The sequence below is a fragment of the Musa acuminata genome, chromosome BXJ3-5 (assembly GCF_036884655.1).
Source record: "Musa acuminata AAA Group cultivar baxijiao chromosome BXJ3-5, Cavendish_Baxijiao_AAA, whole genome shotgun sequence".
In the NCBI taxonomy this organism is placed as follows: Eukaryota; Viridiplantae; Streptophyta; class Magnoliopsida; order Zingiberales; family Musaceae; genus Musa; species Musa acuminata.
This window is the reverse complement of record NC_088353.1, coordinates 6,255,134-6,281,362: the sequence shown is the minus strand read 5'-3', so window position 1 is coordinate 6,281,362 and position 26,229 is coordinate 6,255,134. Positions and strand designations below refer to the sequence as shown.

Genomic DNA, 26,229 nt, shown 5'->3' with positions numbered 1-26,229 from the left:
AAAAAAAAGTGGGTCCCACCTGATGGTAGTAAGTAGCATTCCCACTTGCACCCCCCCGCCCCCCCAATAAACCCAACCCTAAGTCAACCTCCCTAAACCCTGGGTTACCAACTCCTTAACCCTAGTTTAAGACAACTCAGTAGACTCCAAATGCATCACCATCAAGCACCTATCTCTCTCTCTCTCTCTCTCTCTCTCTCTACCTCTTTCCAATATTTTATGCATTGCTGCAACCCCTAGGGAACCTCTCCCACCCCCCTCTCTTCCTTGTCTCCCTTCGCAAGCCTCTTTCTTACCCTGCGTTCCATCCTCGTGTTTTCTATATTTCCTCCACCACTGATCTCCGTCTGCTCTCCTCCTGTTCTTCCTTCCTTTTCTTTTCTTGACCATTAAATGAAAAAAAAATATTTAAAATATGGTTTTAAACCTTTTCTTCGCTTTTTTAAGCTGAAAAAACCAGCTCTTGTATTTTCTTTTGCTTATCTCTCACACAGTGGTTTTTGTTGGATGAGGTAATGGCTGGATTGGATCTGAGCACCGCTTCCAGATACGTCCATCACCACCTCCCTCACCACCACAACGCCAACTCCAACGACGAGGAGAGCAACAACAACAACAACTACAGCAACAAGAGAACGAGCGGTACGGGCGGGCATGACCAATTCGGCGGAGCCGCAGAGCATGACGCCCCGTCGGTGCCGAAGCAGGGCGGCGGGCCAGGAGACATGGCGGCCCGGCGTCCCCGGGGCCGCCCGGCGGGCTCCAAGAACAAGCCCAAGCCCCCCGTGATCATCACCCGGGAGAGTGCCAACACCCTGCAGGCGCACATCCTCGAGGTCGGCGCTGGGTGCGACGTCTTCGACTGCATCGCCGCCTACGCCTGCCGCAGGCAGCGCGGGGTCAGCGTCTTCAGCGGCAGTGGCACTGTCACCAACGTCACCCTCCGCCAGCCCTCCGCGTCCGGCGGCGTCATCACCCTCCAAGGCCGCTTCGAGATCTTGTCGCTGTCGGGGTCCTTCCTCCCGCCCCCGGCTCCACCCGGAGCGACCAGCCTCGCCATCTTCCTCGCCGGGGGCCAGGGGCAGGTGGTGGGCGGGAACGTCGTGGGCGAGCTGTACGCGGCCGGGCCGGTGATCGTGATAGCCGCGTCGTTCACCAACGTCGCATATGAGCGGCTCCCGCTAGAGGAGGAAGAACCGCTACAGATGCAAGGATCAGGAGGAGACGGGGGGAGCGGAGGAAGCGGCGGGGGCAGCGGCAACCCCTTCCCGGACCCTCACTCGTGCTTGCCCTTTCTCAATCTGCCGCTGCTCAACATGGCGAATTGCCAGTTGCCGATGGATGGGCACGGCTGGGCGGGCGGCGCAACTGGGCGGTCGCCTTTCTGACATGCCATGGTGTAACTGTGATTCCCACCAATGCACGGACTAGAAATGGAGGACGGGGATAAGTGGAGCTGATCCATGACCGGCCGCTGCAGCAAAGCAAAGGTTAGCAAGCATGTTTGAGGATTTCCATGTACAAGTACTCAGCTTGTTTCATTTCTTGATCTGTGTTTGATGATCCGTTGCTGTATATTCTCTTTCTCTTCATCCTCCCTTCCTCTCTCTCTCTCTCTCTCTCTCTCTCTCTCTCTCTCTCCTTCCAAAGACTGTTGTTTGTTGTTGCTCATGGAAGTAGTCTCCTTTTTATGAGTGGGTTTGAGGCCACCTACAGGCCCTATAAAAACACTTCTATTTCACTGTCATCATCATCATCAGTATCATCCACTCCATGCGCATCAGCTTCTGCACCTCATCTTGTGCTCACAGTACAACTGCTACTACAATATGATAAATCTAATTGAGACGCATTCAACTTGGATTAATTTCCCAGAAGAGTTACCTCTACTCTTCCTCCACTTGTAAGCAGATTATTCTGAAATGGAGTTTTCTACTGTGAACATTGAGGATCATGGAAGCTAGGAAAGATGGAAAAGAACTATAGGGTTTCTTCTGTGTGTTATCCCAGTTGTGCTGCATGCCTTTAATAAAAAGACAACCAGTCCTACTTTCTCCACCCTCTTTGTTTCACTGATGCATCTCAAAACAATAGAAAAAGATGTTGATTGCTCTGAAATCTTTGCAAGGTTTTTTTACATGTAAAGATTCCTTTGAGTTGTGCACTAAAGGCAGTGCTACATTGAGAATGGGAATGTTTGCCAACACTTTGCAATATCCTCTTGCTTCCATGCATGATCTAATTATTTATCTAATGTTGTGTGTCAACTTGGCATGCCAAATTATAGAACCACAGATTGTTTATATCTCTTCTTGCAGCCTTTGCACACTTCAACATTAATATACCTTCTTGTTTTAGACAAATAATGTAATTGTCCTTTCAGGTAATCTGAATCTCAACTATGTATAAAAATGTGTATTATATCTTCTATTCTTGGGTCATTTTTAATTGGATGCATTCTTCTTGAGTCAGCCTTGGTATTTCTCATGTGTATATGCTGCCTTACCAAAATATCATGATTAGGCTTACGCTTACAACTGGTTTACCATATTGTGTTTTTGGTCACTTAATAAACATTTACTATTTTCAATGAGAAACTTCAGATATAGATAGAGTACCATAATCCAATATGAATGGCTAACACAAAAAAATTGCCTGTTAATGATAAATTAGATACTCATATATGTGACTTATGACATCACTAGGTCACAAGAACTTCAAGAAGTTCCATATATGTAACTTATTAGATCTTTTTAGGATGATGTTTCTATTGTAGAGTGTCGTTTTGCATCATTCAATTAGGAGTTTAGGATTACTGGAGGAGAAAACTGCAAGTGAATAATGTAAGGAGTTTGTCCAATTGTTGATTCGTTGGATCAACATAAGATGTTGTAGTGGCACACAATTGCACTGAATTTAGTGTCTTCATAATTGAAATACTGTTTAAATATGATGATAAGTTTTATCCTTTCATGTAACTTCTCAAGTGAAAATTTGAGATTTAGTCAGGTAAATTTCCTAATCCCTTGATTATTTCTTGGATCTTTTTTATTCTTTTTTGTCTATGAATAGGTGTGTTGTGTTCTCCAACCAATCCTACATTATATACAAAACTCCAGAATGATGATGACAAATACTTTGTCATTCATTCTGTGCATTTAAATATTTTTATTACATAGCCATTTTAAATCATTTTTAACCAAAATGAATATGTAAAAAAACATACACAAATGTAGACTGAAAAATTAAGTATCAATATTTACATCAATTAAAAAAAAATAGATATTTAAATTTTTATTATCTTCTGTGCATTTTCAATTTTTGATTAGTAGTTAATTAATACTTAACAATGCAACTTTATGTGTAGTTTAGAAGTCTGAAATCTGAGAGTGAAAGAACCAAGTCACAGTTGTATTATGACTTTGATAAAAATCCTCACACTCTTTGCTTCTACTGAACATTATGGATTTATGGAGCATGTCGATCTGTGCTTGTTGTTGGCTGATATAAATGTTCTTCATAGGCATGAATCTTGATGCTACAGATGCGATGATATCAATGTTCTTGTCGTAGTATAATTTCTGATTACTGGATTTAATGACTTCATTGTTGATCACTCAGGTTTTCTGAGCTGATTGTTTCCATATACTTCTAATTGCTAACGTTCCTTCTCTTACATCATTTTTTGTGCTATTTCTCCATGAGTTTTATGGACATAAATTGCTTCTGTGAGATCTAAAAGATTCCAAGATCAAACTGGATATTGGTGTTGTCGTATAAAGCCTTATGATGGTTGTATGGCCTTTAAGTAATTTAAACAAGAGAAGAAGAAGAAGAAGAAGAAGAAGAGAGAGAGAGAGAGAGAGAGAGAGAGAGAGGAGACTAAGCCTTTCCAAAGGGTTACTTACCTGTGCAACCAGAGAAAGAGAAAGAAGAAGAAGAAGAAAACCACCCCACATCCTATTCGCCATCTATGTTAGCTTTCAATCAATCAATCGTACTAATCCTTCAGAATCAGTTGAAATCATGATAAGAAAATTACATATACTACTTGGAGGCTGATCATTCTTTACGCCGATTGATATCATGTTAGAAGTCTACTCAAAAGAAATATCATTTGAGATTTAGTTTCATTTCCCATTTTGTATTTCTACCCCACAAATTTCCATGCATATATAAATATATATTTTTAAAAAATAAATTTCATTTCATTTGTTGTTTCGAATATTTTTTAATATTTTTAAAAAATAAATTTAATCAAATAAGATGAAGGATTGAGATGAGATAGCTAATCTTTAATAGACTATTTATAACTTTCCCTATAAACTTATTACATGTTACATGTGTTCAAGTTATTTTCAATCGAACCGTTAAATGTTAAATTTCAAAATTTATAATTTTAAATAATTTTAAGAATATATATATTTTAAAAGAGCCAAATCGATTCGATCAATCGGTTCAATTCAATTGAATCAAATTAAGGTCTTTGTTCGATTCGATCGACACGATAAGATTTATGAAATTGAGCTCACGATATTTATAAAATTATGATATTAAAATTTGATTTGATTTGATTAATCTGATTGAAATGATATTGAACTCAATCAAATTAATTTTTTTTTAAAATTAAGATTGATTAATCCAAATTAATTAATCGAATAAAAAAAAATTCACTTAAACTAAAATAATTTGTCATCTTTAATTTTAATTTCGATTATATTCTATTTGATTTAAACAATAATAAAAATAAAGAAACTATTTTTTATTTTTTATAAAAGACTAAAGCTTCAACAAAATCTCAAAGAAAAAAAAGGAAAAAACCCTAACAATATCAGAAAATAAAATAATAATAATTATCATCATCATGTCCACATGGCGAGAGAAGAGGAGTGGCAGTGTTTGAAGGAAGAGAGAAGAGGAAAGAAGAGAGAGTGGGGGAAGAGACGGGAGAAGAGAAAGATGACGGCTCTTTCGTGCATGGAGGAGGACGTGCTGCGCTGCTGCGGCAGCAAAAGGTTCGCCAAGGAGATGGTCTCGGCCTCCCCCTTCACCGACCTCGACCACGCCCTCCGATCCGCCCGCGACATCTGGCTCAACAAGGTCTCCCCTTTGCCCTATTCCTAGTTCCTCTTCCCGTTCTTCTCACTAGCCTGTTGTGATTCCATCTCCCTCTTGTTTTCTAATGAATCTTGTAGGTCGACGTCGTCGGATGGCTCGAGGCTTTCGCGGCTCACCCGGCGATCGGAACCACCTCTCCTTCGGTCTCCCAGTTCGTCTCATCTCTCTTCTTCCTTCCCTGTCTAAAATTTTGGCCTCTCCTTCTCCGCTAATTCAGTTGTCGGATCGGTAATTGGATTAGGTGGTGTAAGGAAGAGCAATCCGCAGCGATGGCTACTGCTAACGATTCCGCCTTGCAGGTGATTCTCCGATGTGTCATTAATTGTTTTACTGAAATATCTTCTTATAATTACGTCGAGTAGTTGTTAACTTCTTCTTTGGTTTTTCAAATGGTAGGAATTGATGGAATGGAATTCTCGGTACAGGGAGAAGTTTGGGTTCGTGTTCCTCATATGCGCATCTGGGAGGGGCACGCCGGAGATCCTTTCTGAATTAAAGGTTTCATTTTTCTGAACAAACTACCGTTTTTCTGAATCATGCTTTCCAATTACTCTCAACAAATAACAGTTTTAATGATGGTAAGATGGAAGATACTATTGCTACTTAAACTATCTTTTCATTGGAATATTGTTAGGTCTTACCACCACATAGAACTACTCATCAATGTTTTGTCTACTACCTCTACCAAGAGGCTCTTTTATCCTGTGCTGTGTGTTCCTGTGGTTATGTATGCGCATGCAAGGATGGATCTTTATCCCGAATGTAGCTGCATCCAAAGACATCTGAAAAATTGAAGTTCTTTATGCTTTGGAGATTCTTTTTTTGTCTTTTTAATACCCAAAGAGTGACACCCTTAAGCCCTAATCTGTAGAAAGAGTAAGAAAAAAGGGGATCAATAACAAGAAAGTAGGTTGACGTTGTATTTCTACATCTATTGATATATCGGAAATCGGAAAGATGCCAAGTCACTTGTTTAGAAGTGTTAATTTGATATAGTGTTCTTGAATGTTTTGGCAATCGATAAGGATGGTTTCAAGGATCTAGAGAAGAAATAAAGATGGATGGTATGAAACACTCTTGGAACAAATTTTCATAGAAGAGTCAAGAACTCTTTGTTGGACAAATCCAAGCTTTCATTTTCCTCCTATGGCATTGCCTCAAAACCTATGTTGATAACTGTAGACGTCCACATAATGGAAGCTCTTTGAGGGTCCTAGATGCTAAAGAAACTTTTTTGGTTAAAATATGTTTTTTTAATTATAAGGAACTGATTCTTATGCTCTTATCATTTTCTCTGTACCTGGTCAGAAAATATTAACTCGTTTGCTAATTTGTGCTTCTCTCTTCTGCATATGATGCAACTTCTCCATATTTTATCAACTTTGAATTAGCTAAATTTCACTCTTTGCAAATGTTTCCAAAACTTTATATGAAAATGTTCCTCATGCGGTTGCTTTAGGAGAAAGAAAAGGCATCTCAATCTGGTGGAATTGTTTGTAGGTTGCCTGTGAAGAAGTGGCTTGTCTACTTGATATTCTGTGCATTGGTTGTCATTCAGTTCATTTGACATGATTATCTATTCGTTGTTGATCTCTGTTAACCACTGTGGCATGTACAGTTGTTCATTCCTCTTATGCATCGAGTCCTTCAAATCCTTGGTAGTTTAGGCTACTTATATTGTGATGTTATGTAATTTAAATTTGTCCCCATTTCAGAAATGGGTCACTATTGATGTGAATAACCTTAATATGACATGAGCATGTCGACACTAATTATATTTGATTTCTGAATTTATTATCAATTTAGGTGCAGCTGATGTTGCATTCTCTTCTTTGACAATTTCTGAGTGTATCTATTGTTAACCTACTGATTTTACCTTGCTATAGAAACGCTACCTGAATAGGCCCATTGTCGAACTTGAAATAGCAGCACAAGAGGAGATGAAGATAACTGAATTGCGTCTTGCTAGGCTTTTTAATTCTGATGCTGGATCAAACATTCCAGTCACAACTCGTCTTCCTGTTAGTTCACCAACTAAACCAGAAGGTAGTAACCTCTTCATTTTCCTGATGTTTTAAACAAGGACAATATATATTTTTTCCAGTTATCTTTGTCACACAATTGATCATTTTGTTCTCACTTTTACTTGTATAACTGAATGTATATAGGAGTTATTTGAGAATAAATAATTGCTGTTGAAAATCAATAGTTTAGATATGAGAAACAAAGCTGTCAATTGAGGTTGGGCAACTCTGTATATGTTGTTACAAAAACAATGTTTGGTCAGATGAAGACATGGAAATTCATTCTTAAAATGTATTACTTTGTTCATCTGCAAATGTCTGCGGTTGTTCTTGTTCGTTAGTTGAGTGATAGATCCTGCTTAAGGAAACGAAAAACCGAGATAATGCATAGACTGTAGAAAATTGAGTTTAAAATAGGCTTTTTACACTATGTTTTGTGTCTTTTTAAAGTATGTTCTATGGGTGCAATCATACTACATTTGATTATATATATGGAAATTGGATCTTAGATTCTTCATATTGTGGAATCCAGTGATTAGAGATAAGGACATGTATTAGTTTTGCCTGAGTGTGGTTAAGATGGATAGATCACTTGCACACTGTTATGCCCATTTGCACATATCCTTTATATTCTTATAGATTAGTGGTTGGGTAGATGTAAAATTTACTGAAGAAACTCTCATGTTGCTTGAAACCATTAGGAGTAATCTAGTCCAGAGGAAAGAAGGATGGACATCTTTCTCAGCATGGTTTCTCTTTTGGGAACTTGCTAATTGCATCCGGAGGATGGTTAAGTGGTCTGTATGAATTATTTTCTTTGGTTAATTATTTTCTTTGGTTTGCAGTTTCTCAAGACCTCTAGATTCATCATAAACCATTGGTCTGTAAGTGGTAGTCCCTGCTGCATGTGGTCCAAAGTTTATTCACTGGAATGAACATATTCAATCTTATCTTACTGCCTAGTTCGACTTTTTCACTCATGTTAGATAGATATATCATATAAGTTTAGGTTACTGTTTACCTTGAGCTATTTCAATTTAGTCAATCATGGAATATCACAAGAGTCCCTTAGTTGATTCCACATTTTCATTTGGTCTGTGAAACATCTTTTTTGAAAACATATGTGCCACTTTTTTCTTTATGATGACAATGTTTAACCAGAGACAGTGGTGATGCTGCATAAAGAGTGTGTTTAACTTTGCTGCATTTACATTCTGTTAACTCCGGCAAGTCAAATTAATCTAGCTAGTATAACTTCAAAGATTCCAGTTCTGTTAACTTTGCATTTAACTCATGCTTCATCCTGACAACTCATGTTTTGAATCTTAAAAGATCGTTTAGGAATCATTGGAGCACATATTATGGCTATTCCTAAGGTACCTTCCAGTAAAACCACTGAAATTTCAGGTAATAGCCACCGCACTCGTCCTCCCATCACAACCCATGTCCTGGATGTTGCCCGTGGCTCTCCAGCTTCCGGCATGGAGGTTCACCTTGAAATGTGGAAAGGAACTCAGCAGCACCCATCATTTACAAACAGAGAATCCACCGACTGGATGTTGATAGGCTCTTCGACAACAAATACCGATGGACGCAGCGGCCCTCTGATGGGCATCGTTGACCATATAACTCCTGGCTTTTACCGGATAAGTTTCGACACCGGTAAATATGCACCCTCTGGCTTCTTTCCTTATGTCAGCTTGGTGTTTCAGGTCAGAGAAAACCAGATAGCAGAACACTTTCATGTTCCTCTGCTGCATTCACCCTTTTCATTCACCACATACAGGGGGAGCTAGATATGGTACTCTAGTTGGGTAACAGATACATTTCAAGGAAACCTATCAATGTTACTTTGTCGTATCGGAAGTGTGTATGCCAGGATTGTATACAATTCAAACAGGTCTAAAATTCTTATCTTGGTGTTTGGACAAATATTATTGATCATGCTTATCTGTATCTCGTTCAACAGCCGCTTGTGTGACAGTGCCTGAGCCTTCTAGTGTGCTCTTTGACAGGATCTAGTCGACCTTTCTCACTTTCATGGTGTGCAATTCTCTTTGCTTTGGTTTCTAACTTATTTTTGACTATTTTGACAAATCTAATTCTTTTGCAAAGGATTAAACTGATCCCACGATCTTACGATAAATTATTAAAATTTTATTTTACGCTCGTAATACAATATATAATTTTTTTCAAATTGCAGCAGTATAAGTCCAGTTTGTTTCTCCTAAATATGATCATATCAATTTTATTGGAGTTGTATTTTGTACCTAATTTTAAACTCAAAATTATCATAAATCTTGCAAAATATGTTTATTTTTAATGGTTTATGAATTTTAAAAATAATTGCTATTCTAAGGGGCATCATTTTAATTAAAAAGAAGGGTGTGTTTTACGGTTCCTGACATTTTAAGAAAATTCAATATATCAAGCGGCATCATTGTAATTTCACTATGAGCAGGGAAGCATATCTGACATCTTAGAAACTCGTATCAAAGACGACATCCCCTTCTTCCTTCCCTTCTCCCTCGATTTGGTTCGGTCCTCAATCCTTCTTGATCGCTGGTTCATTTGGTACGGAAGTATCTTTCTATCAGATATTTTCTTTGTCTTTGATCCTCCACCCCCCCTTTCTTTCACCGGTTTCTTGATTGCGAAGGGAAGGTTTTGGCTTTCGAACACGTCATGGCCTCGTCCTCACAAAACGCTAGCAACGACGGCACAACCAATCAGGTGATCTTTTCCAGTCTTCCAAGGGAGCACTGGCCGGGTATTTATGTTTTTCGTTGAATTTAAAACGTGGGTTTTGATTGGCCACCTGAAAGTTTCGTTCTTTGTCCGAGAAACAAATGCAAGAAAGTGGCTTTTTGGTGTGGCCGATGAGGAGAACTTCTTGTGAATTGTGTTGTCTACTTATGAGAGATAATGCCGTATGATATTAAACAAGACACGATTGTTGGTCTTGGAATCACACGCTCGTAAGACTTTCTCTAGTATGGTGTGTGTTGTGTGAAGGTGAAGTCGAAGATAAACCTATTAGGGGGTAAACATAGTATGAGACAACAACACAACGAACAATTAAGGCACCTCCGTAAACAAGATTCTCAGTAAATCATTATTTGTTGGTCACTTTTTTCCGTCCGGTCCCTTTTTTATAATTTTGTTGATTTTTTAATAATTAAATGGTCATTGGTTTAGTGCTAGATTGATTTCATTTATCACAAATGTCACAAGGCACTAGGGTTTTTTGCTCAATTTACTGGATCGTGAAATTGTTCCTTTGAGGTCGATCGCACTATGCTTCTGAAATCTGTTCCTTGTATTATTCTCAACTCCATATTAGTGTTCTCCAAATATTGTTGTTTTTTCACAGTATTTTTGGGGATTTGATAGGTTTTGGTAGAAGACTGCCGGTTTACAAGGATATTGACACTTAACAGGCCTCGACAGCTGAATGCTCTGTCTACTCCAATGGTATTTCGTGATGTTCATTTCTTTTAATGTCTTCTATAAAGAAATAACTGTCTGCAACTTCAAGGATTCATCAAATTTCTTCATCAGTGGATACGCATGTGATTGGCTCATTGTTGAAAAGTATAAATTTGGATATGTCTGGTGATTTACTTATGATGTTTTCATATCTTTTGCCTGACATAATTACACAATAATGTATGCTTTAACTCATAAGTTATTGTTTGTCATATGCGTAAGTTCTTTGCTCTTAGCTCCATAACTGCTGAGGCTACCAGTTATACCAAATGGACATGAAAGAATGAATTCTTAAATGGTTTAATGGAATTTAAAAATCAAAACTTTTATGGGATATTTTGGCTAACATAATAGAAGCAATTTTCCATGAGCAGGATTGATTTATTAAAACTTTCAAATTATCCTATGGAAGTATCTGAAAGATCAATTTTTGGAGTGAGATGTGTTGTTTGTTATTGAGGACTTATTAGTGGCAGTGCAACCCTCTCAGAGTAGTAATTTTTCTGCCAAAGTATTTTAGGAGTGAAATGGTGCTCTTTTTAGAGGATGCTGAAATTAGAATAAAGAAGGAAAAATTTTTATTCAGGTATGATACTGGACTTACTACGGGTGTCTTATTAGTGTATGGAAGAGACTCGACGACTGTGAAATTGGAGTTCAATAGATCATCCAACTCTATATGTAACTTTAAGCAAAAAGAAAAATAAGAGCTGGACATTGCTAGCAACTTGTCCAAGAAAATGATTCATATGTACTTCTGAGATGATGGATGTCAGAATTTAAATGGACATTTTGATGTCAATTCTATTCAATTTCAACCATTGTTTCAAGCAGCCTATGCAGCTGCATATGAGAGCAATCATACGATTGCTTCTCATTTGGCTTGTGTGGTCTTATTTTTTGTTGTACTACCTATGTTGTGAAGCTGCATGTTGCCATATTTAAGTTAATAAATATGAAAATAAAGTTTGGTTTATATTTTTATTTTGTTGTTTTTATTTTTAGTACTATTTTGTAATTGATGAAATTTGTGGTCCTTAATAAAGTAATTTTGATCACTTAGATCCTTGTAACTCACTACTGAAATAGCTTGACAGATGAGTACAAAATCATCCAATAAAATTTTGCTGAGCTGTATCACACATCTCCTGTTATTATGTTTACAATATTCTAATGCATTTTTATAATGTATCTTCAGTAAAAAAAGGATCCTCAGCATGGCTAATACTGTGTATGTGACCTTGAGGTACCCTATGTTTGTTTTGTTGTGGACTGCAGCTTATGTTATACATGCAATATCATGATTTTTATCCTATGCGCCACTTGTATGTTTTTGCTTCGAGTTGAATCGTTTGGAGAATTTATCTGGCTCCTTTATATGCGAGCTCTATTATTTTTTTGATGTGGGAAGCTGAATTGAACATTTTTTTATTTTATCATCACAATATGAAAATTCTTACGAAATAATTCTGGTATAATAATTCTTTTCCAGATTATGAAGCTACTGAAGCTTTTTGTTGCTTATGAGAAGGATTCTGATGTCAAATTATTGATAGTGAAGGTAAATTAATAACTCATCTAGTACTAATTTACAGAGAATGTCAACCTTCACTTATGTTGCCTTTTTTAGCTTGTGCATGTGAGAAATACTTCATTAGAGCTAGAAGCACTAATTCATGGCATGTCTATCATCTGAAGGAATTCCAATAATTCATAGAGATCAATTCAGATAGCAATCACTTAAGGTTTTTTTGGCTATTTGGATTGCTCATGTTTCCTTGATGCATGCTTTTCGGTCATAAGGAAGCAACAACAAATGTGATAAACAATGATGGTTGGTGCCTCCAGTGTTCTGTAGGACTCCACACCAATTGATGAAATTCTTGCTATGAGATTCAGTAATTCCACACATTCTACTTCTCATCTTGAGTTGTCAGATATTCGTATTTATCTCGCTTTCTGCAAATATCTGGGGCTAGTTTCACATTGAGGTGTTGAATCTCTACTAATGTTCAGGATAGATGAGAGTGCTTTCTAGCTTTCAGTTGGAGATAAAGGTGCGTGTATATGTGTGTGCAGCGTGCACGTGTACGTGTGTTTGTGTGGATGTTGATGCAAACAATGATTTTGAAATAAGAAGGGTTCAGTTTTATTACCTTTTTTCTGGTACTGGGAAAATCTTAAATTGGTTACAACTAGGTTATAATTTGTAAAAAAAATTATATGCATTGAGCTCTCCTTTCCATTTTCTTGGTGGAGCCAACTAGGGTGCTAGAACACACTTATCGTAGCATTCTTATGGTACTAGGATCCATGTGCTAAATTCAGTTTTTGGTAATATTTTAATGGGTTATAGCTTTCAGGGAAATGGAAGAGCATTTTCTGCTGGAGGGGATGTTGCAGCAGTTGTCCAATCTGTAACTCAAGGTAGATTTAATTATCTGTGTTGCCTGTCAAGGGATGAGACCAAGTCTAATGAGAAGGTTTGGAAGGTGCAGTGACTGTACCTGTCATTCTGACTGATGTCTAAAGACTCTAAACTATAAACTACAAGCTTGCTAGGGAAATTTGCTATGATGTTCTAAAAGAACCTTGTTTCAAAGTTCTTTGTTCCAAGTTGAAACATAAATATGTTTTTTTCCCTTCATCCACTTTCTTTCAACTGGGATTCTTGCTATCATTCTGTCAGGTCATTGGACTCTGGGTGCAGAATTCTTCTGGAATGAATATACCTTAAATTACATAATTGCAACTTACAGCAAGCCTCAGGTGACTTATCCTCTAACGTTTTATTTTTTTATTTGTGAATGTCATTTTTCTAATGCATTTCTTAGAATCATGTTAACCTACAATACCATGTTTGAAGGTTTCTATTCTAGATGGAATTGTCATGGGTGGTGGGGCTGGCATTTCAATACATGGTAGATTTAGAGTTGTCACAGAGAAAACGGTATGTTTCTTTAGCTAATGCATGACTGGAACATTTGCCTTTGAAGTGAAAGTAATAGTTAACTATTACTTAACTAAGTTCATGCTTATTATGCTGTTCGATTCAATTTTCGCAGTTAACCTATGTTTTTTAACTTTACCGAGGCAGTAGCAGATAGGAAATTTACAAATGGGTTAATCAGAAACAAGGTCATATACTTTTGTGCATATTTATGAATGTGATAATATCCAAAATCGAAATCTCATCCTGACTGTTTTGTAATATTCTTTTAGCAAGTCACTTTTGTTTCCACCGATTGCTTGTCCATTTAAATCAGGGCTTTTTTTTCAGCCTGTCAAATGATAATTAGGGTTTTGTCCTCCATTATGCACCAATTCATACTTGTAATATGTAATTTGATGATAAAGTTAGAACCTTGTACATGAGACTCTCCCGGTGTGGGGCCTGAGGGGAGGGCCAATATATACATTCTTTATCCTAGAAATAAATACAGTGACTATTTCATGACTTGATTCTTGGTCATCCACGTTGCAAAGAACTACACACAAGTTCTTCCACGATGTTTCTGCTTCTGTTTGGTGCAAAATTTTCACAGGTCTCCATCCACTACATTTTATGCCTACTTTTTTTTTTTTTTTTTGCTGTTTGTGTGTTTTATGGTTGTTTTATGCAAGGTTCGTGAAACTAGTTTGTACCATTGTATAGACCAACCATTGGTACGATATGTACCAAGGGATGCCGATGTACCATATATTGGTATGCTTGGGTGTATCGACAGTATAGTAAAATTATTATTAAACATAGCTCCTAAATTTTCTAAAAAATACAAAAATTTGGATAAGGGTTTTTAAATTGTAAATAAGTATAAATTTAGTATAATTTTATAAAAAATAATCAAAATTAGGAAAGAATAATGATACATCTTTTTAAGCTTTCAGGAATAGCTTTGTGGTATGTTTCAGATATTTCTTTCGTTAATATTGAATTATCTACAAAGAAATGATTTGAATTGTTAGATTATTTTTAAACAACTTAAACTTTAAGATTTAAACGAATCAAGTAATTAATCGACGGATATTCCTAGTTCTATTACCGAAAAAAATGACGGGACTCCACGGGCGGTGGATTGGGGTCGTTGTTCCTATGTATCTGTATATCAATCTAATACATTTGTCATACCCAATCCTGAAATTGATCCCACGGCATAGTATACTGATATACCATATGTCATTGGTGCAACAATGTGGTGATGGTCGTAGTCTAATCATCGTGAATCATGTGTCCGAGGTGACTCCTGAGACAAGGATGGTTGTGGTATGTATTCGTGTGGAGCATGGAGAATGTCAGAACTTCTATTTTTGCCATTGATCTACTGCTTCATATCATAAGATCGATTATCATACTGTTGCTCGGAGAAGTATGACCATCATCATACTGCTGTTGACTATAAGATTCTCCATAATATGACGATTGTAAATACAATGAGCTTCGCTCTGTGTTTACGTCGAGTAAGCTCTATCGCATTTGTTCAAAATCATTCACTGTTTTTCCCTTCCCATTTCATGTATAAACTTGACTAGTACCTTGTTAAGAGATGTGAGTGATAAAGAGTTTGGGTGAGTTGAAGAGTTTAAGAGAGTGAAATGGGTTGAAAGAGGGGGGAGGAAAGGGTTTAAAAATCCTTTCTTATGGTTGAAATAGTCAAATTGACCGTTTAAAATAGGATAATCTGAGCCCTTGATCATTGACGGTCGAAAATCGATCGTTACTGATCGGTACAGATCCTGTATCGCTCGATACAGGCTCATGTAATGGGTATCACCTGGTAGAGGGTGGTTCATGCACCGATCCCTTATCGGACCGGTATGTACCACCCATTTTGAGCGGTACAGCTCAATACGATGAACCCTAGTTTTATGTAATTATATAGCAGGCAACCACTAAACTTGGTATGTTATCGATTAATAAATGACATGTTAAGTTGGGTGGAGCCACAACACGTGCATTGGTGTGGTTGCGTTTCTGCTTAATTCCATTGATACACTTTTTTGACCCTCATAATCCAACTTGGCAAACATGATAAAGCTACATTTTCAAATCCTATAATGTAACATGTTTGAGGTTTCTCTCTTTTTCTTTCATCACGTCAGCATTTTACTGTAGTTTCATTTACATCAACCTATTTTGTTTTCTCTACTGCATAACCCATGATAACTTTATTTTCACATTATTAGTGAATTGCCGTATCTGCTGTGTTAATTGTTACTGGAAGGAAAACTAGTAAAGATGTATGCCATTTTATTTATAGTATAATCAATATATGTATTTGCTGATATTATAAATTTGATCATCCCAAACATGAATACAAGTACTTTGATACATGGGTGGACCGGATATGTGGCATATTTAAATTCATGATGGATCATGTCCATGAAATCCTGTGTTTGTTTGTATTACCTACTCAAAGGATCAACTGAAGTACCAGTCATATATTCTGGTGCAGGTTTTTGCTATGCCAGAAACAGCACTGGGATTCTTCCCAGATATAGGCGCTTCATATTTTTTATCAAGGCTTCCAGGATTCTTTGGTAATTCTAACTTATTTGTCATGTATGTCATAATTCATATTGTAACACTAGATCAAAATCTTTATCGCACCTTTTACTTCAGATTTCTATAAATGTTTGATTTTGTCCATAGCTTCACTATTTTGTTTTAAAATCTGCTAAGAAAGATATAGTAAACAGCCTTTTGTTATTGCTTATTTATATTCTCAAGATCATTGAGATGGCCAATAGGAATCATTTTGTCTTACATCTTGGTTCATATGATGCATGAGTATGAGTATATAGTAAACAATAATTTAGTGCATGTGCTTATTATATGCATATGTGGCAATTGTTTGTTGTTTGGTAAACTGGAAGTATCAAACAATGCATTGTATTCTTTTGGTATGACAGCACATTATGCTTTTTGGAAGTATCAAAGAATGCATTTTAATTTTAGGGCAAAACGAAACATTGTGCTTTCTTTATTCAATTCTTTCCACCTTCTCTCACTCATGTAAATCTACTTATGAGTGCAAGTAGAACCTGATATTTTCATCATTAAACTTTTTCAGACAATTACAAGTAGAAAAGGCAGTCAACTGAGTTAGTAGGATCTAGCCAGATATATCTTTGGAGGTTTTGCTGTCATCATGGCATTGAACTAATTTTAATTATATTTCTGTTGTTCACATGATGTACTCTCAACAGATAAAAACTCAAAACTCTGCCTCTGACAAGTAGGAAGAGGGATGTCTGCCGCTGGATCAACCAATTGAGTATATGACTGACTGAAAGTTCAAATCATTTACAACTTCTTCAAAATTTGTCGTGATAGCTATCAAGTTGTGATAAGGAAAAGGAATATAATCTGTTTAGTAAGAAATAAAAATAAGACTTATAAAGACTTGAACATTTTGGTTATTATTATCATTATGTTTTGTGTAACTAAATAAAAACTTTAATTGATCTCCTTTTCCCCTTTTCATTCTACACTTCCTCAAATGTTCGGAAAGATTGCTAGATTATCTTTTTCAAGATGCTAATTTAGTCTTTAGCTGAAATTGTTGAATTGAAAGAATGTTTAGACATTTCTTATTGGTTTAATTTAATTTCTGCAGTAAGAAGACTGAAACTTGTCCCTTCAAAATGTAGAATATGTTTGTCCGTTCTGATTTGATGTTTTAATTATTTGGAAGAGCTTATTCACAATCAGGAAAACCTGAATTCTCATGTTGTAATTCAAAAACTTGCTACAATATTTGTAGCTTTGACATCTCATAAAAGAGTGCTGTGAACTCCATAAGACTTTCTATAATAAAAATTTATTTGCTAAGATTATCCTATTATATTCACATGGTCATTTAGGAGCTTCTGCTTTTACGCTTTTGTTCTTTGTTAACTTGACATGCTTTTGAACCTAGTAAATTTTTTGTTAATTTTGCTGAAGGTTCTCAAACAATTCTCTTTGTGTGTGCACAAGTTTACTGTGCCACTTTGTTTTGCCAACAAAAACACTCTTTGGTGGCATTGTTTGTGATTCAGTGAAGATCACTCGAGAGTTGATATGCTGTTCCATTTTGGATCATGACTGGTCATGAAAGTTTCTAAAGGCAGTTCTATTCATCTCTTTACTGTTTCCTGATGTCGTATTTGGTTGTCTCACTGAATCAACTAGAGAGAATACTTGGGCCTTCTTGTGCACTCGAACTCACCGCACTGGATGGTTATCTGATGCCTTTAAATCTCTTGTATGCTCATTTCCTTAAAAGATCCATCGTGCCAATGACAAAGTTCACTGAGAATGGTCGTGGCGGTTCATTTTTAGCATAAAGAAGGCATACACTGACAGTCCAATAACATTTCTCTAAATGAATTTACTAGGGTGGTTAGATAGTCAGACATAATGCATGATGAGAAGACTCCAGTTTCTGATGAGAAGGCATAAGTTCAGTGGCCTCGAGTTTAAAATCTCCACTTGAAGGTTGCCATTCAAGACTCCGAATGTTTTTAACTGTGTTCTCTTTTTGCATCATTGTGGCAGATATTAGTCCTGCTGCCAAGTCTGAAAAGATGCAATAGGGGATTCCATCTATGTCCATGATTCCAGGATGGCCTTTCTCTTGAAATAGATGCTTTAGTAAGTAGTAGAATGGACAGTTTTGGCATTACTAGTTTCAAGGAGGGCAAGATTAGATTTTAAGAATATGGTGACATGAGTGACATTATGATTAAGTGTGAAGGTGGCTTGTCTCCCCCTGAGACAGTGGTGTGACCTTCAACCTCTCTCTCTCTCTCTCTCTCTCTTTCTTTCTATTGCAATAAATGACTTCTTTGGTTTTTAGGAAATTTTTTATATATCTGGTTATTTTGATATTTCAAAGCTGGTTCAAGATTTCAATCTATATGCATATAATCAATGATTAATTTTATTCTCAGGGGAATATGTTGGCTTGACCGGTGCAAGGTTAGATGGGGCTGAAATGCTTGCATGTGGCCTAGCAACTCACTTTGTCCCTTCTATGGTATGATTTTCATAAGTTACTGTTCTTTTTAGTGTTCCTTTGTTCCTCAATTGACATATTGATCTCATAATGTTCCTGGCTTGCTCGGTTGCTCCTTTTTACTCTTGCCTTGTAGGGCCTCATAACTTTGGTTACTTATTTCCATCTATGTTACCAAGTTTGCATAATGTTCTTTAAGTTGTCTTTCTGAAGTCTCAGATTGTATTGATCTCTAGTATGGAGGGTTTTTAGAAGTCTTGATTATGGTGAGAAACGTATTTCTAATTCTTGTTTTGTTAGCTAACAGAATTTGACATACCTGGAAGATTTACTCACTAAGGTGGAAACTTCTGATCCCTTTGTAATCTGCGCAATAATTGATCAATTCTCAAAAATGGTGCCTCTGAAAGTGAGTAGTGCTTATAATAGGTAACTTAATGATCCATTACTCCCCCCTCTCCTCTTCCACATGTTTCATATTTGCTGGTTTGTTCATCTGTTTTTGTTGCCCCACCACAGTGATTTATGGGTGCGCATGTGCATTTATGTTAAGGGTATCTGGCATGTATACATGTTATTGAAACATATGTAATTCACCTACAGTCAGCTTTCTTGAAACAATCTCAATCACTTAAAAAATATGCAAATCTAGTTTGATATGATGTGATATTTTCCCAGCTCACAGTGTTGTCAGCCGTTTTGTGTTCTATTTTGTTTCATGGATCTGTTGGAGTCTGAAACAATTGTTGGATTTGTTTATGAAGCTTTGCATATGCTGCAAAATTCTCAGAGATTTGGAAGTTCTTGGATCTTTTTTCATTGAGTTATTAGGGATTGTTATTTCACGATATTCTTTCCTTCTTTGTCTTCAGATCTTTCTCCTATTTATTTTTTATTGTCCAGGCAACAACAGATTACGGCTTTGTTGTTGTAGGCAATAACAGATTGTATTAGGCATTGAGAAGTAAATTTCAGAGAAAGCAAATCTGGTTTATAGTAAAAAAAATCTTTTGCAGCCTATCAGTAAAATGTTTTTTTTTCTTTTTATTGCATCTGTTTAAGAAACTTCTTTTTTACATCTAAGCTAGCCTTGTAGTAAAGTGCTGATTTTTAGCATGGCGGCCTTCTTTTTTTTCTTTTTAATAAAAGTTATCTTAAGTGGAAGGACTAAGTTTCTTTTTTCCTGGTGAGCTTGGAGAAACTACATGTGGATTGAAAACCAAGTAGGCTTTGTATGAGAAAAGGCGAAACCTTGATCTAATTTGTAACTACATCAGTAAGGGGCATGTCAGTGGGGACTCCATAGTCTTTAGAGGTCAGATATACATGGTCATAATGTGGCAGTGTCTAGTGAAAGAGGACTACTCAGAAATGATAATGAAACATAACATGTGTAAGTGTTATTCATTTTGTCCTGAGTAGCATATTGACATCTTTAAGTTTATGAAGTAAGTTTTTGAGAAATTCGATTAATATATTGTCCTTAATAAGAGTAAGCTTATATTGGTGAACAGATCACTTTATTGATACAACCTTTTTTTTTTAATGCTTTTTTGTGTTCAAAAACATCAATTTTTCTCATGCTAAATTCATGTCATTCGCATGCTAAATTTTCTCATGCCTAATTGGTGATCCAGATATGTTTTTGTATAAGCGTTAAAATTTTGCTTTCTACGTCAAATCTATTATTCATTATACTTTTTGTCTCTGTAACAATTATCTACAGTCGTGATATTTTGATCCAACTTTGAGAAATTTGATGATTATCCAACTTTAATAAACCAAATTTGAAATATTTATAAATATGATCTTTGAAGTTCAGACTTCTTTTGATAATGAGAATTAAAAAAACACTTATATGATTCTTTTTAAGACATCCATGATTTGTGCATCGTTAAGCAGAAAAAGCAACAAAGGTTACCAAACATCTGCATTAGTAGTCGTATTAGTTGCCAGCTTGTAAGGTCATATAGGGCTAACCTGAACCTTACCCTAAATAAATGTGTTGGTTAGCATTTGGCTGCCTCAGCATTATGAGACATTATGCTTGAACCAAAACCAATGGGAATCAAGACTTCATTCATCTGATCAGACCAATGTGTTGATCGATTGAACTAAACTTGTCTGGTCTATGTTGGATCAGGTTGACCTGATTCGTCTTTGGGAACAATTCTTTTTTGCACTTCTGTAGGAAGAAAATAGTACAAATTATTCATATAAATGTAGCAGGATCCAAGTAATCTCTGTTGGAATGGATTATCAGACCTGCCATCAATCACGTAGAAGCTTTTTTTGGTGGAACTTTGCTTAATCTATTCACCTTAATTGCTTCTATGATTTTCTATGTTTTGATCTATTCATTTTTAAATCTTCTGTTGTCCTTGTAGATTGGATATAATTGACAAGTGCTTCTCCAAAGAAACAGTTGAAGATATTATATCTGCTCTTGTAAGTCGAGTGACATCTTTCCATGAACATATTATAAACATCAGTTACTTATTTTCCTTTAGGTAACCGTGTTCTTTAATTTCTTCTTTCTAAAGTTCATCGATGGTGCATTATCACCGAGTTCACACCTGGTCAAACTTGCTCTAATTGTTTCAGGAAAAAGAATCTGCTAGCATGGACGATGAGTGGATTGTGGTTGCAATCCAGGAATTGAAAAAGGCATCTCCTATCAGTCTGAAAATCACTCTTAGATTGGTATGGGGCTTTGTGCACTCTTGTTTTGACCCAGTAATTATATCTTTCATGTTTCTGTGAGCCCTCTTCTGTCAACACGCATAAACATTCATTATCCTGAAACCAGTATTTGATTATGTTATTAAGCTTCATGCCTATTAATGGATGGACGTGTATCAAGAGTGAAATTCCTGTATCTGCAAGTTGCTAAATTGGTCTCCCCTTTCCCTCGGCATGACTTGTGTTGACATATAGTTTCATGTGATGTCTTCAATATTTCATGTATAAATGTGTTTTGTTCAGTGTCTGTCGTACCGAGTTGTACCGCCCGGTACGGGCGGTATGTACCGGTCCGACAGGTTGTCGGTACGCGGACCGCTTGGTATTGGTCCGCACTCTAGCAGTGCTACAGTAACACTGTAGCGCTTGGTACACCTGGGTGTACCGCTTGGTACACTGTATCGTACTGGTACCGAGCCCAGGTTGAAATACTGGTACGGTACGGTATTGCGAACCTTGATTGTGTTAAACTTTGTTATTATTATGCTGGTCATAGTCATACATATACAACAAATTAATTTTCTAATATGTAGCAAAGGCTGAATGCTGTGATCTATGTTTAAAATATATTAAGTTTTCTACATTAAAATTAATGTTGTTTGTATTTTTTTCATTAAAAAAGCTTATCGTTTGCTTCTATCCTTTGTTTTAAGTTTTATAAAGGAGGTTGCACTCAATGAGGACGACTAAGTTTTGATGCGTGTTTAAGTGTCACCTCTCTTTGGTTTTAAATTATTCATGGAATAGGTCTGTAGAAGTTGAAATTAACATAGCATAGAATCACTTAAAACCAAGGTTCGTAATACCGTACCGTATCGGTATTTCGATCTGGGCTCGGTACCGGTACGGTACAGTATACCGAGCTGTCACGGACAAACTTCTAAACAAGGTGTTTGATGTAATGCTTATGTATGTCCGTGTCTTTTGGCATATTCATGCCTTGTACAACATGTAAAGGGGCGGCCGAAGGCTTAATAGTCCCATTTTAGTTGGGTTGGTGGCATCTTTAGGCTTGTAAATAAAGGTTGTGTCATGTTGACACGTACGAGAGATTCTCGGTCTGTAATGGACTATTTTACCCTTTGTTGTGCCACTGTTCAGAGCTTGTAAAGACTGTTTGTAATTTGCATTGTCTATGAAGTGTTTTTCAGAGATGTTTGCTTGTGGATCTCGATTGAGGCGTTCTCTCTAGCCCGTTCTTTCTTTTGTTGGTCCTAAGGGACTATGGGAGACTTCGGGGAGGCTGACCTTTGCTGACGGACACACAAGGGTGCCGCATGACTTAGGCAAAACTAGCTAAGTCCGTGACAGAGCGGTACACTCAGGTGTGTAGAGTACTGTAGCACTGCTACAGTGCACTCGGACCGATAATAGACGGTCCGCATACCGACAACTTGTCGGACCGGTACGTACCGCCCGTATCGGGCGGTACAGTTCGGTACTGCAGACCCTACTTAAAACTGTTACATGGAATCTTGTGTTGCCATTCACAAGCCGTGTTGGATATGTATTTGTGTTCATATTGACACCGCAAATTATCATTATATCACTACAACATTGACTGAAGATGACAAGCCTTGTTGTCATGTTACAATAAGATTACTCTTCTGCATCCTGACTGACCACTAAGCATTCCTATTAACTTCCAATTTTTATCCTGTCACTGTATTCCAGAACAAGTGCTATATTGGTGTACTTTTTGTGGTCATTATTAGTTTACTATTTCTATTATTTTTATCATCATCATTATTATTGTTATCACCAACTTTTGTGATTTTCATATCTCAATTTCGTCTTTTTGCCTCGTTTGGATGCATGCCTGTATGAATTTCTCAGATGTTTTATGTCAGTGTCACATTTTTCAAATTTGGTTGCTATTGCATTGTTTTGCTTTTACTACATCTGTAGGATCATAGTGGTTGATGAGGGGGGTTTTCTTTCACCTTGGGAAATAATATTAAGTGGTCTTGCACTTGCTTGATTGGTGATAGATGGACATTATCTTTGAAAGACCTACAAATTTAAGCCTAATCAAACTTATTTGATTCAGTTTTTGTTTAACATGATATTAATCTGGATCAAGCTTTTTATATATCAGTGTCTGAGCATGATGGTGCATGTTGCTGACTGTGTGTTGAACTACTACTTAATGCGAGGATCTAGATCAGAGAAGGGAGACTGCAAGGAGTTGATCGATGTCTTATGAAGGATTTCAGATTGTGTTGCCATATATTACGTTTTGAAGCCAGCAAGGATTTCTCAGAGGTACCTCACAAGAAGCACTTTGACATGCTTCCTTTTCTGTCATCTAAAACCCTTAATTCTTCTGCAGGGTTGCAGGGCTATATTGGTGGATAAAGATAGGAATCCGAAGGTCTGGTTCTTTACCGATCTTTAACAAAACTTAAGGTTCCGTGAAACACCTGACGACAAATTTCTTGTAATTGTTATTTGCAGTGGGAGCCTTCTAGATTGGATCTGGTAGATTCCAAAGTGCTTGATCAGTATTTCGCTGAGGTCGACGATCCAAACTGGGAGGACCTAAAACTCCCATCAAGATGCAGCTTAGATGTCAAATTTGTGTCAAAGATTTGAAAGGTAGGTCTGAGGAAGCTTCTCCCTATTGACTCTCTCACAACAAATCAAAGTTATTAGATATATAGAATGTTTAGATGGATTGGTCTTCCTAGGAATATTGATGAATAAAAGGATGTTTTGAGAATGCTAGCTTTACTTTGCAAAAGCTCTTCCTAATGAGTCTAAGATAGTTTTACTTTGAGGTTCATAATTAGAGTTCAGGCTGGTATTGTATTGGTCTGTGCTAATCTATATTGTGTCATTACATCGACACATATTGTTTTAAAATATATATATATAAAATGTTAGGTGTATCGAATGATATTAGGTCTTTTATCGGATGCATCTGTATCGGATGATACATGTCTTGTACTAAATAATGGAACTCTTATATACAATATACCATTGTTGATTTTGGTGGTAAATTATCTAATCGATAAATAAAGTTTGAATGATAAGTACTTTAACAGTTTTATGTATTATGATATAAAATACTTGATGATTAGAGAAAGAATATGGAAATAATTAATATCAATTAAGAATTTGAGCTTCATTATATTGATTGTTAATCTATTCATTTATGACTTATAATTTAAAGTGTTTAAAAGAATATGTTTTTATTATTGGATTTGTCAACAATCTATAAAAAGATATAGTGATGTATGTTTGAGTAGATATCATAATTGATATTTTTGTTTATGTAATTAAATTTATTTATTTTTATTATCATATTAAAATTTAATATATATGTTTATATTATATATTATCTTGACAAGATAAATTATATGGATCATTTTGAACTATATTAGGAAGGATTAATGCTGTTGTGATATATAAAAGGAAGTATGATATTGATGACATATATTTGTTATGACTCGGTAGTTAGATTTATTGGATTTATTAGTTCGTTTTATAAAATTCATATGCACGTATTTTTTTTTTAATTTTTAGAATCTAATTAAATAAAATTATTTTTTAAATAACTTTTTATTTATTTATTTTGATTTTAAATTTTTTAAAATTTTAATATTTAATAGGTCAATTAAAAAATATTAGATTATATAATCTTCTTTAATTAGATAAGATATATTATAGATATGATTGATTTCTAATTATAATTATCGATCAACAGTAAGAAAATATACTTATAATAGGATTCTCTTAAGTACCAACGAACACCTTTTACTCTCAAATGTAGAAGAACTTGTTGGGATGATATAAACTAGTTATTGAGATTATATATTTATTCTCTATCTCTATTAGTCTTTAATCAATCGCTAATAATGATCTATCTTAGTTCAATTCCATAAGTTGTGACAATTGACATTTGTGAAATTGTGACATTGACAATGATATTGAATCAGGCATTTAGATTGGTTTGATTAATTAGATTGAATCGATTAAGAGCTTAAGATAATAAATTTGATCAAATTAATATTTTTAAATTAAGACTAATTCGACCCAAATCGATTAATCTGATCGAAGAAGAATATTTTCTCAAACCAAAATAATTTATAGTCTTTAAAATTAAATTATTAATAAACAGATCTAGATCGAACCATTTCATTTTAGATCTATTTGATTCTGATTTGATTTCAATTAGATTTTTTGATTTGATTTAAACATCCTTTTTACATGCACTCCCAAACTATATTCAACATGCACCTTAAAAAATTAATAAAAAAAAAAGTAACTTATTTTTTTAAATACTAAAGTAAAAAAAGTAACTTATTCAACAAAATCACACAGTAAAAAAAGAAAACCCTGACAATATCAGAAAATAAAATAATAATAATAAGCTTCATCATCATGTTCACGTGGCCAGAGAAGAGGAGTTGGCAGTGTTGGAAGGAAGAGAGAGGAGGAACGTAGGGATGGGAGAAGGGAAAGATGACGGCTCTTTCATGCGTGGAGGAGGACGTGCTGCGCTGCTGCGGCAGCAAAAGGTTCGCCAAGGAGATGGTCTCGGCCTCCCCCTTCACCGATCTCGACCACGCCCTCCGATCCGCCTGCGACATCTGGTTCGACAAGGTCTCCCCGTTGCCGTATTCCTAGTTCCTCTTCCCGTTCTTCTCTCTAGCCTGTTGTGATTCCATCTCCCTCTTGATTTCTAATGAATCTTGCACGTCGACGCCGTCGGATGACCCGAGGCTTTCGCGGCTCACCCGGCGATCGGAGCCGCCTCTCCTTCCGTCTCCCAAACGATTCCGCCTTGCAAGTGATCCTCCGACGTGTCATTAATTGTTTTACTGAAATATCTTCTTTTAATTACGTCGACA

General features: G+C 36.2%; 4 protein-coding genes across 16 annotated transcripts in view; all 4 read left to right on the top strand.

Annotated features, from left to right (window-relative positions):
• Positions 1 to 247: 247 nt before the first annotated feature.
• Positions 248 to 1,747, top strand: LOC103984896 (AT-hook motif nuclear-localized protein 23-like). Its single transcript, XM_009402471.3, has one exon. It carries the CDS (start codon positions 516 to 518, stop codon positions 1,386 to 1,388), a length of 873 nt encoding a protein of 290 aa, XP_009400746.2. The 5' UTR covers positions 248 to 515; the 3' UTR covers positions 1,389 to 1,747.
• Positions 1,748 to 4,857: 3,110 nt separating this feature from the next.
• Positions 4,858 to 9,108, top strand: LOC135638816 (uric acid degradation bifunctional protein TTL-like). 2 transcript variants are annotated; one of them, XM_065152262.1, is made up of 6 exons: positions 4,858 to 5,100; positions 5,196 to 5,269; positions 5,360 to 5,417; positions 5,515 to 5,616; positions 7,005 to 7,164; positions 8,550 to 9,108. In XM_065152262.1, exons 1-6 carry the CDS (start codon positions 4,873 to 4,875, stop codon positions 8,936 to 8,938), a joined length of 1,011 nt encoding a protein of 336 aa, XP_065008334.1. In that variant the 5' UTR covers positions 4,858 to 4,872; the 3' UTR covers positions 8,939 to 9,108. The 2 variants fall into 2 exon arrangements, with proteins under 2 accessions (XP_065008334.1, XP_065008333.1); XM_065152261.1 differs by having other exon boundaries at positions 8,475 to 9,108.
• A 470-nt stretch (positions 9,109 to 9,578) lies between these two features.
• The window catches only part of LOC135637999 (3-hydroxyisobutyryl-CoA hydrolase 1-like), a 22,281-nt gene continuing 5,630 nt past the window's right edge, over positions 9,579 to 26,229 (top strand). For 7 of the 12 annotated variants that reach the window (XR_010496453.1, XR_010496449.1, XR_010496451.1 and 4 more), the window contains exons 1-15: positions 9,597 to 9,875; positions 10,536 to 10,616; positions 12,124 to 12,192; positions 12,995 to 13,058; positions 13,321 to 13,400; positions 13,498 to 13,581; positions 16,085 to 16,169; positions 18,567 to 18,652; positions 18,939 to 19,060; positions 21,019 to 21,079; positions 21,236 to 21,334; positions 23,537 to 23,638; positions 23,706 to 23,747; positions 23,831 to 23,971; positions 25,776 to 26,168. Coding sequence is in view for 1 of the 12 variants with exons in the window: in XM_065150921.1 (XP_065006993.1) it covers positions 9,828 to 9,875; positions 10,536 to 10,616; positions 12,124 to 12,192; positions 12,995 to 13,058; positions 13,321 to 13,400; positions 13,498 to 13,581; positions 16,085 to 16,169; positions 18,567 to 18,652; positions 18,939 to 19,060; positions 21,019 to 21,079; positions 21,236 to 21,334; positions 23,537 to 23,638; positions 23,706 to 23,747; positions 23,831 to 23,968 (1,161 nt within the window). In the remaining 11 variants the exon portion in view is untranslated. Of the gene's footprint in view, positions 9,876 to 10,535; positions 10,617 to 12,123; positions 12,193 to 12,994; positions 13,059 to 13,320; positions 13,401 to 13,497; positions 13,582 to 16,084; positions 16,170 to 18,566; positions 18,653 to 18,938; positions 19,061 to 21,018; positions 21,080 to 21,235; positions 21,335 to 23,471; positions 23,639 to 23,705; positions 23,748 to 23,830; positions 24,292 to 25,775; positions 26,169 to 26,229 lie in introns of those variants that run through there. The other 5 variants (XR_010496454.1, XR_010496455.1, XR_010496456.1 and 2 more) reach the window with 5 other exon arrangements.
• LOC135587063 (uric acid degradation bifunctional protein TTL-like) overlaps positions 25,841 to 26,229 on the top strand; it is a 543-nt gene continuing 154 nt past the window's right edge. Inside the window, exon 1 of the mRNA XM_065152974.1 lies at positions 25,841 to 25,981. Within this exon, the coding sequence (XP_065009046.1) occupies positions 25,841 to 25,981 (141 nt within the window). The remainder of the gene's footprint in view (positions 25,982 to 26,229) is intronic.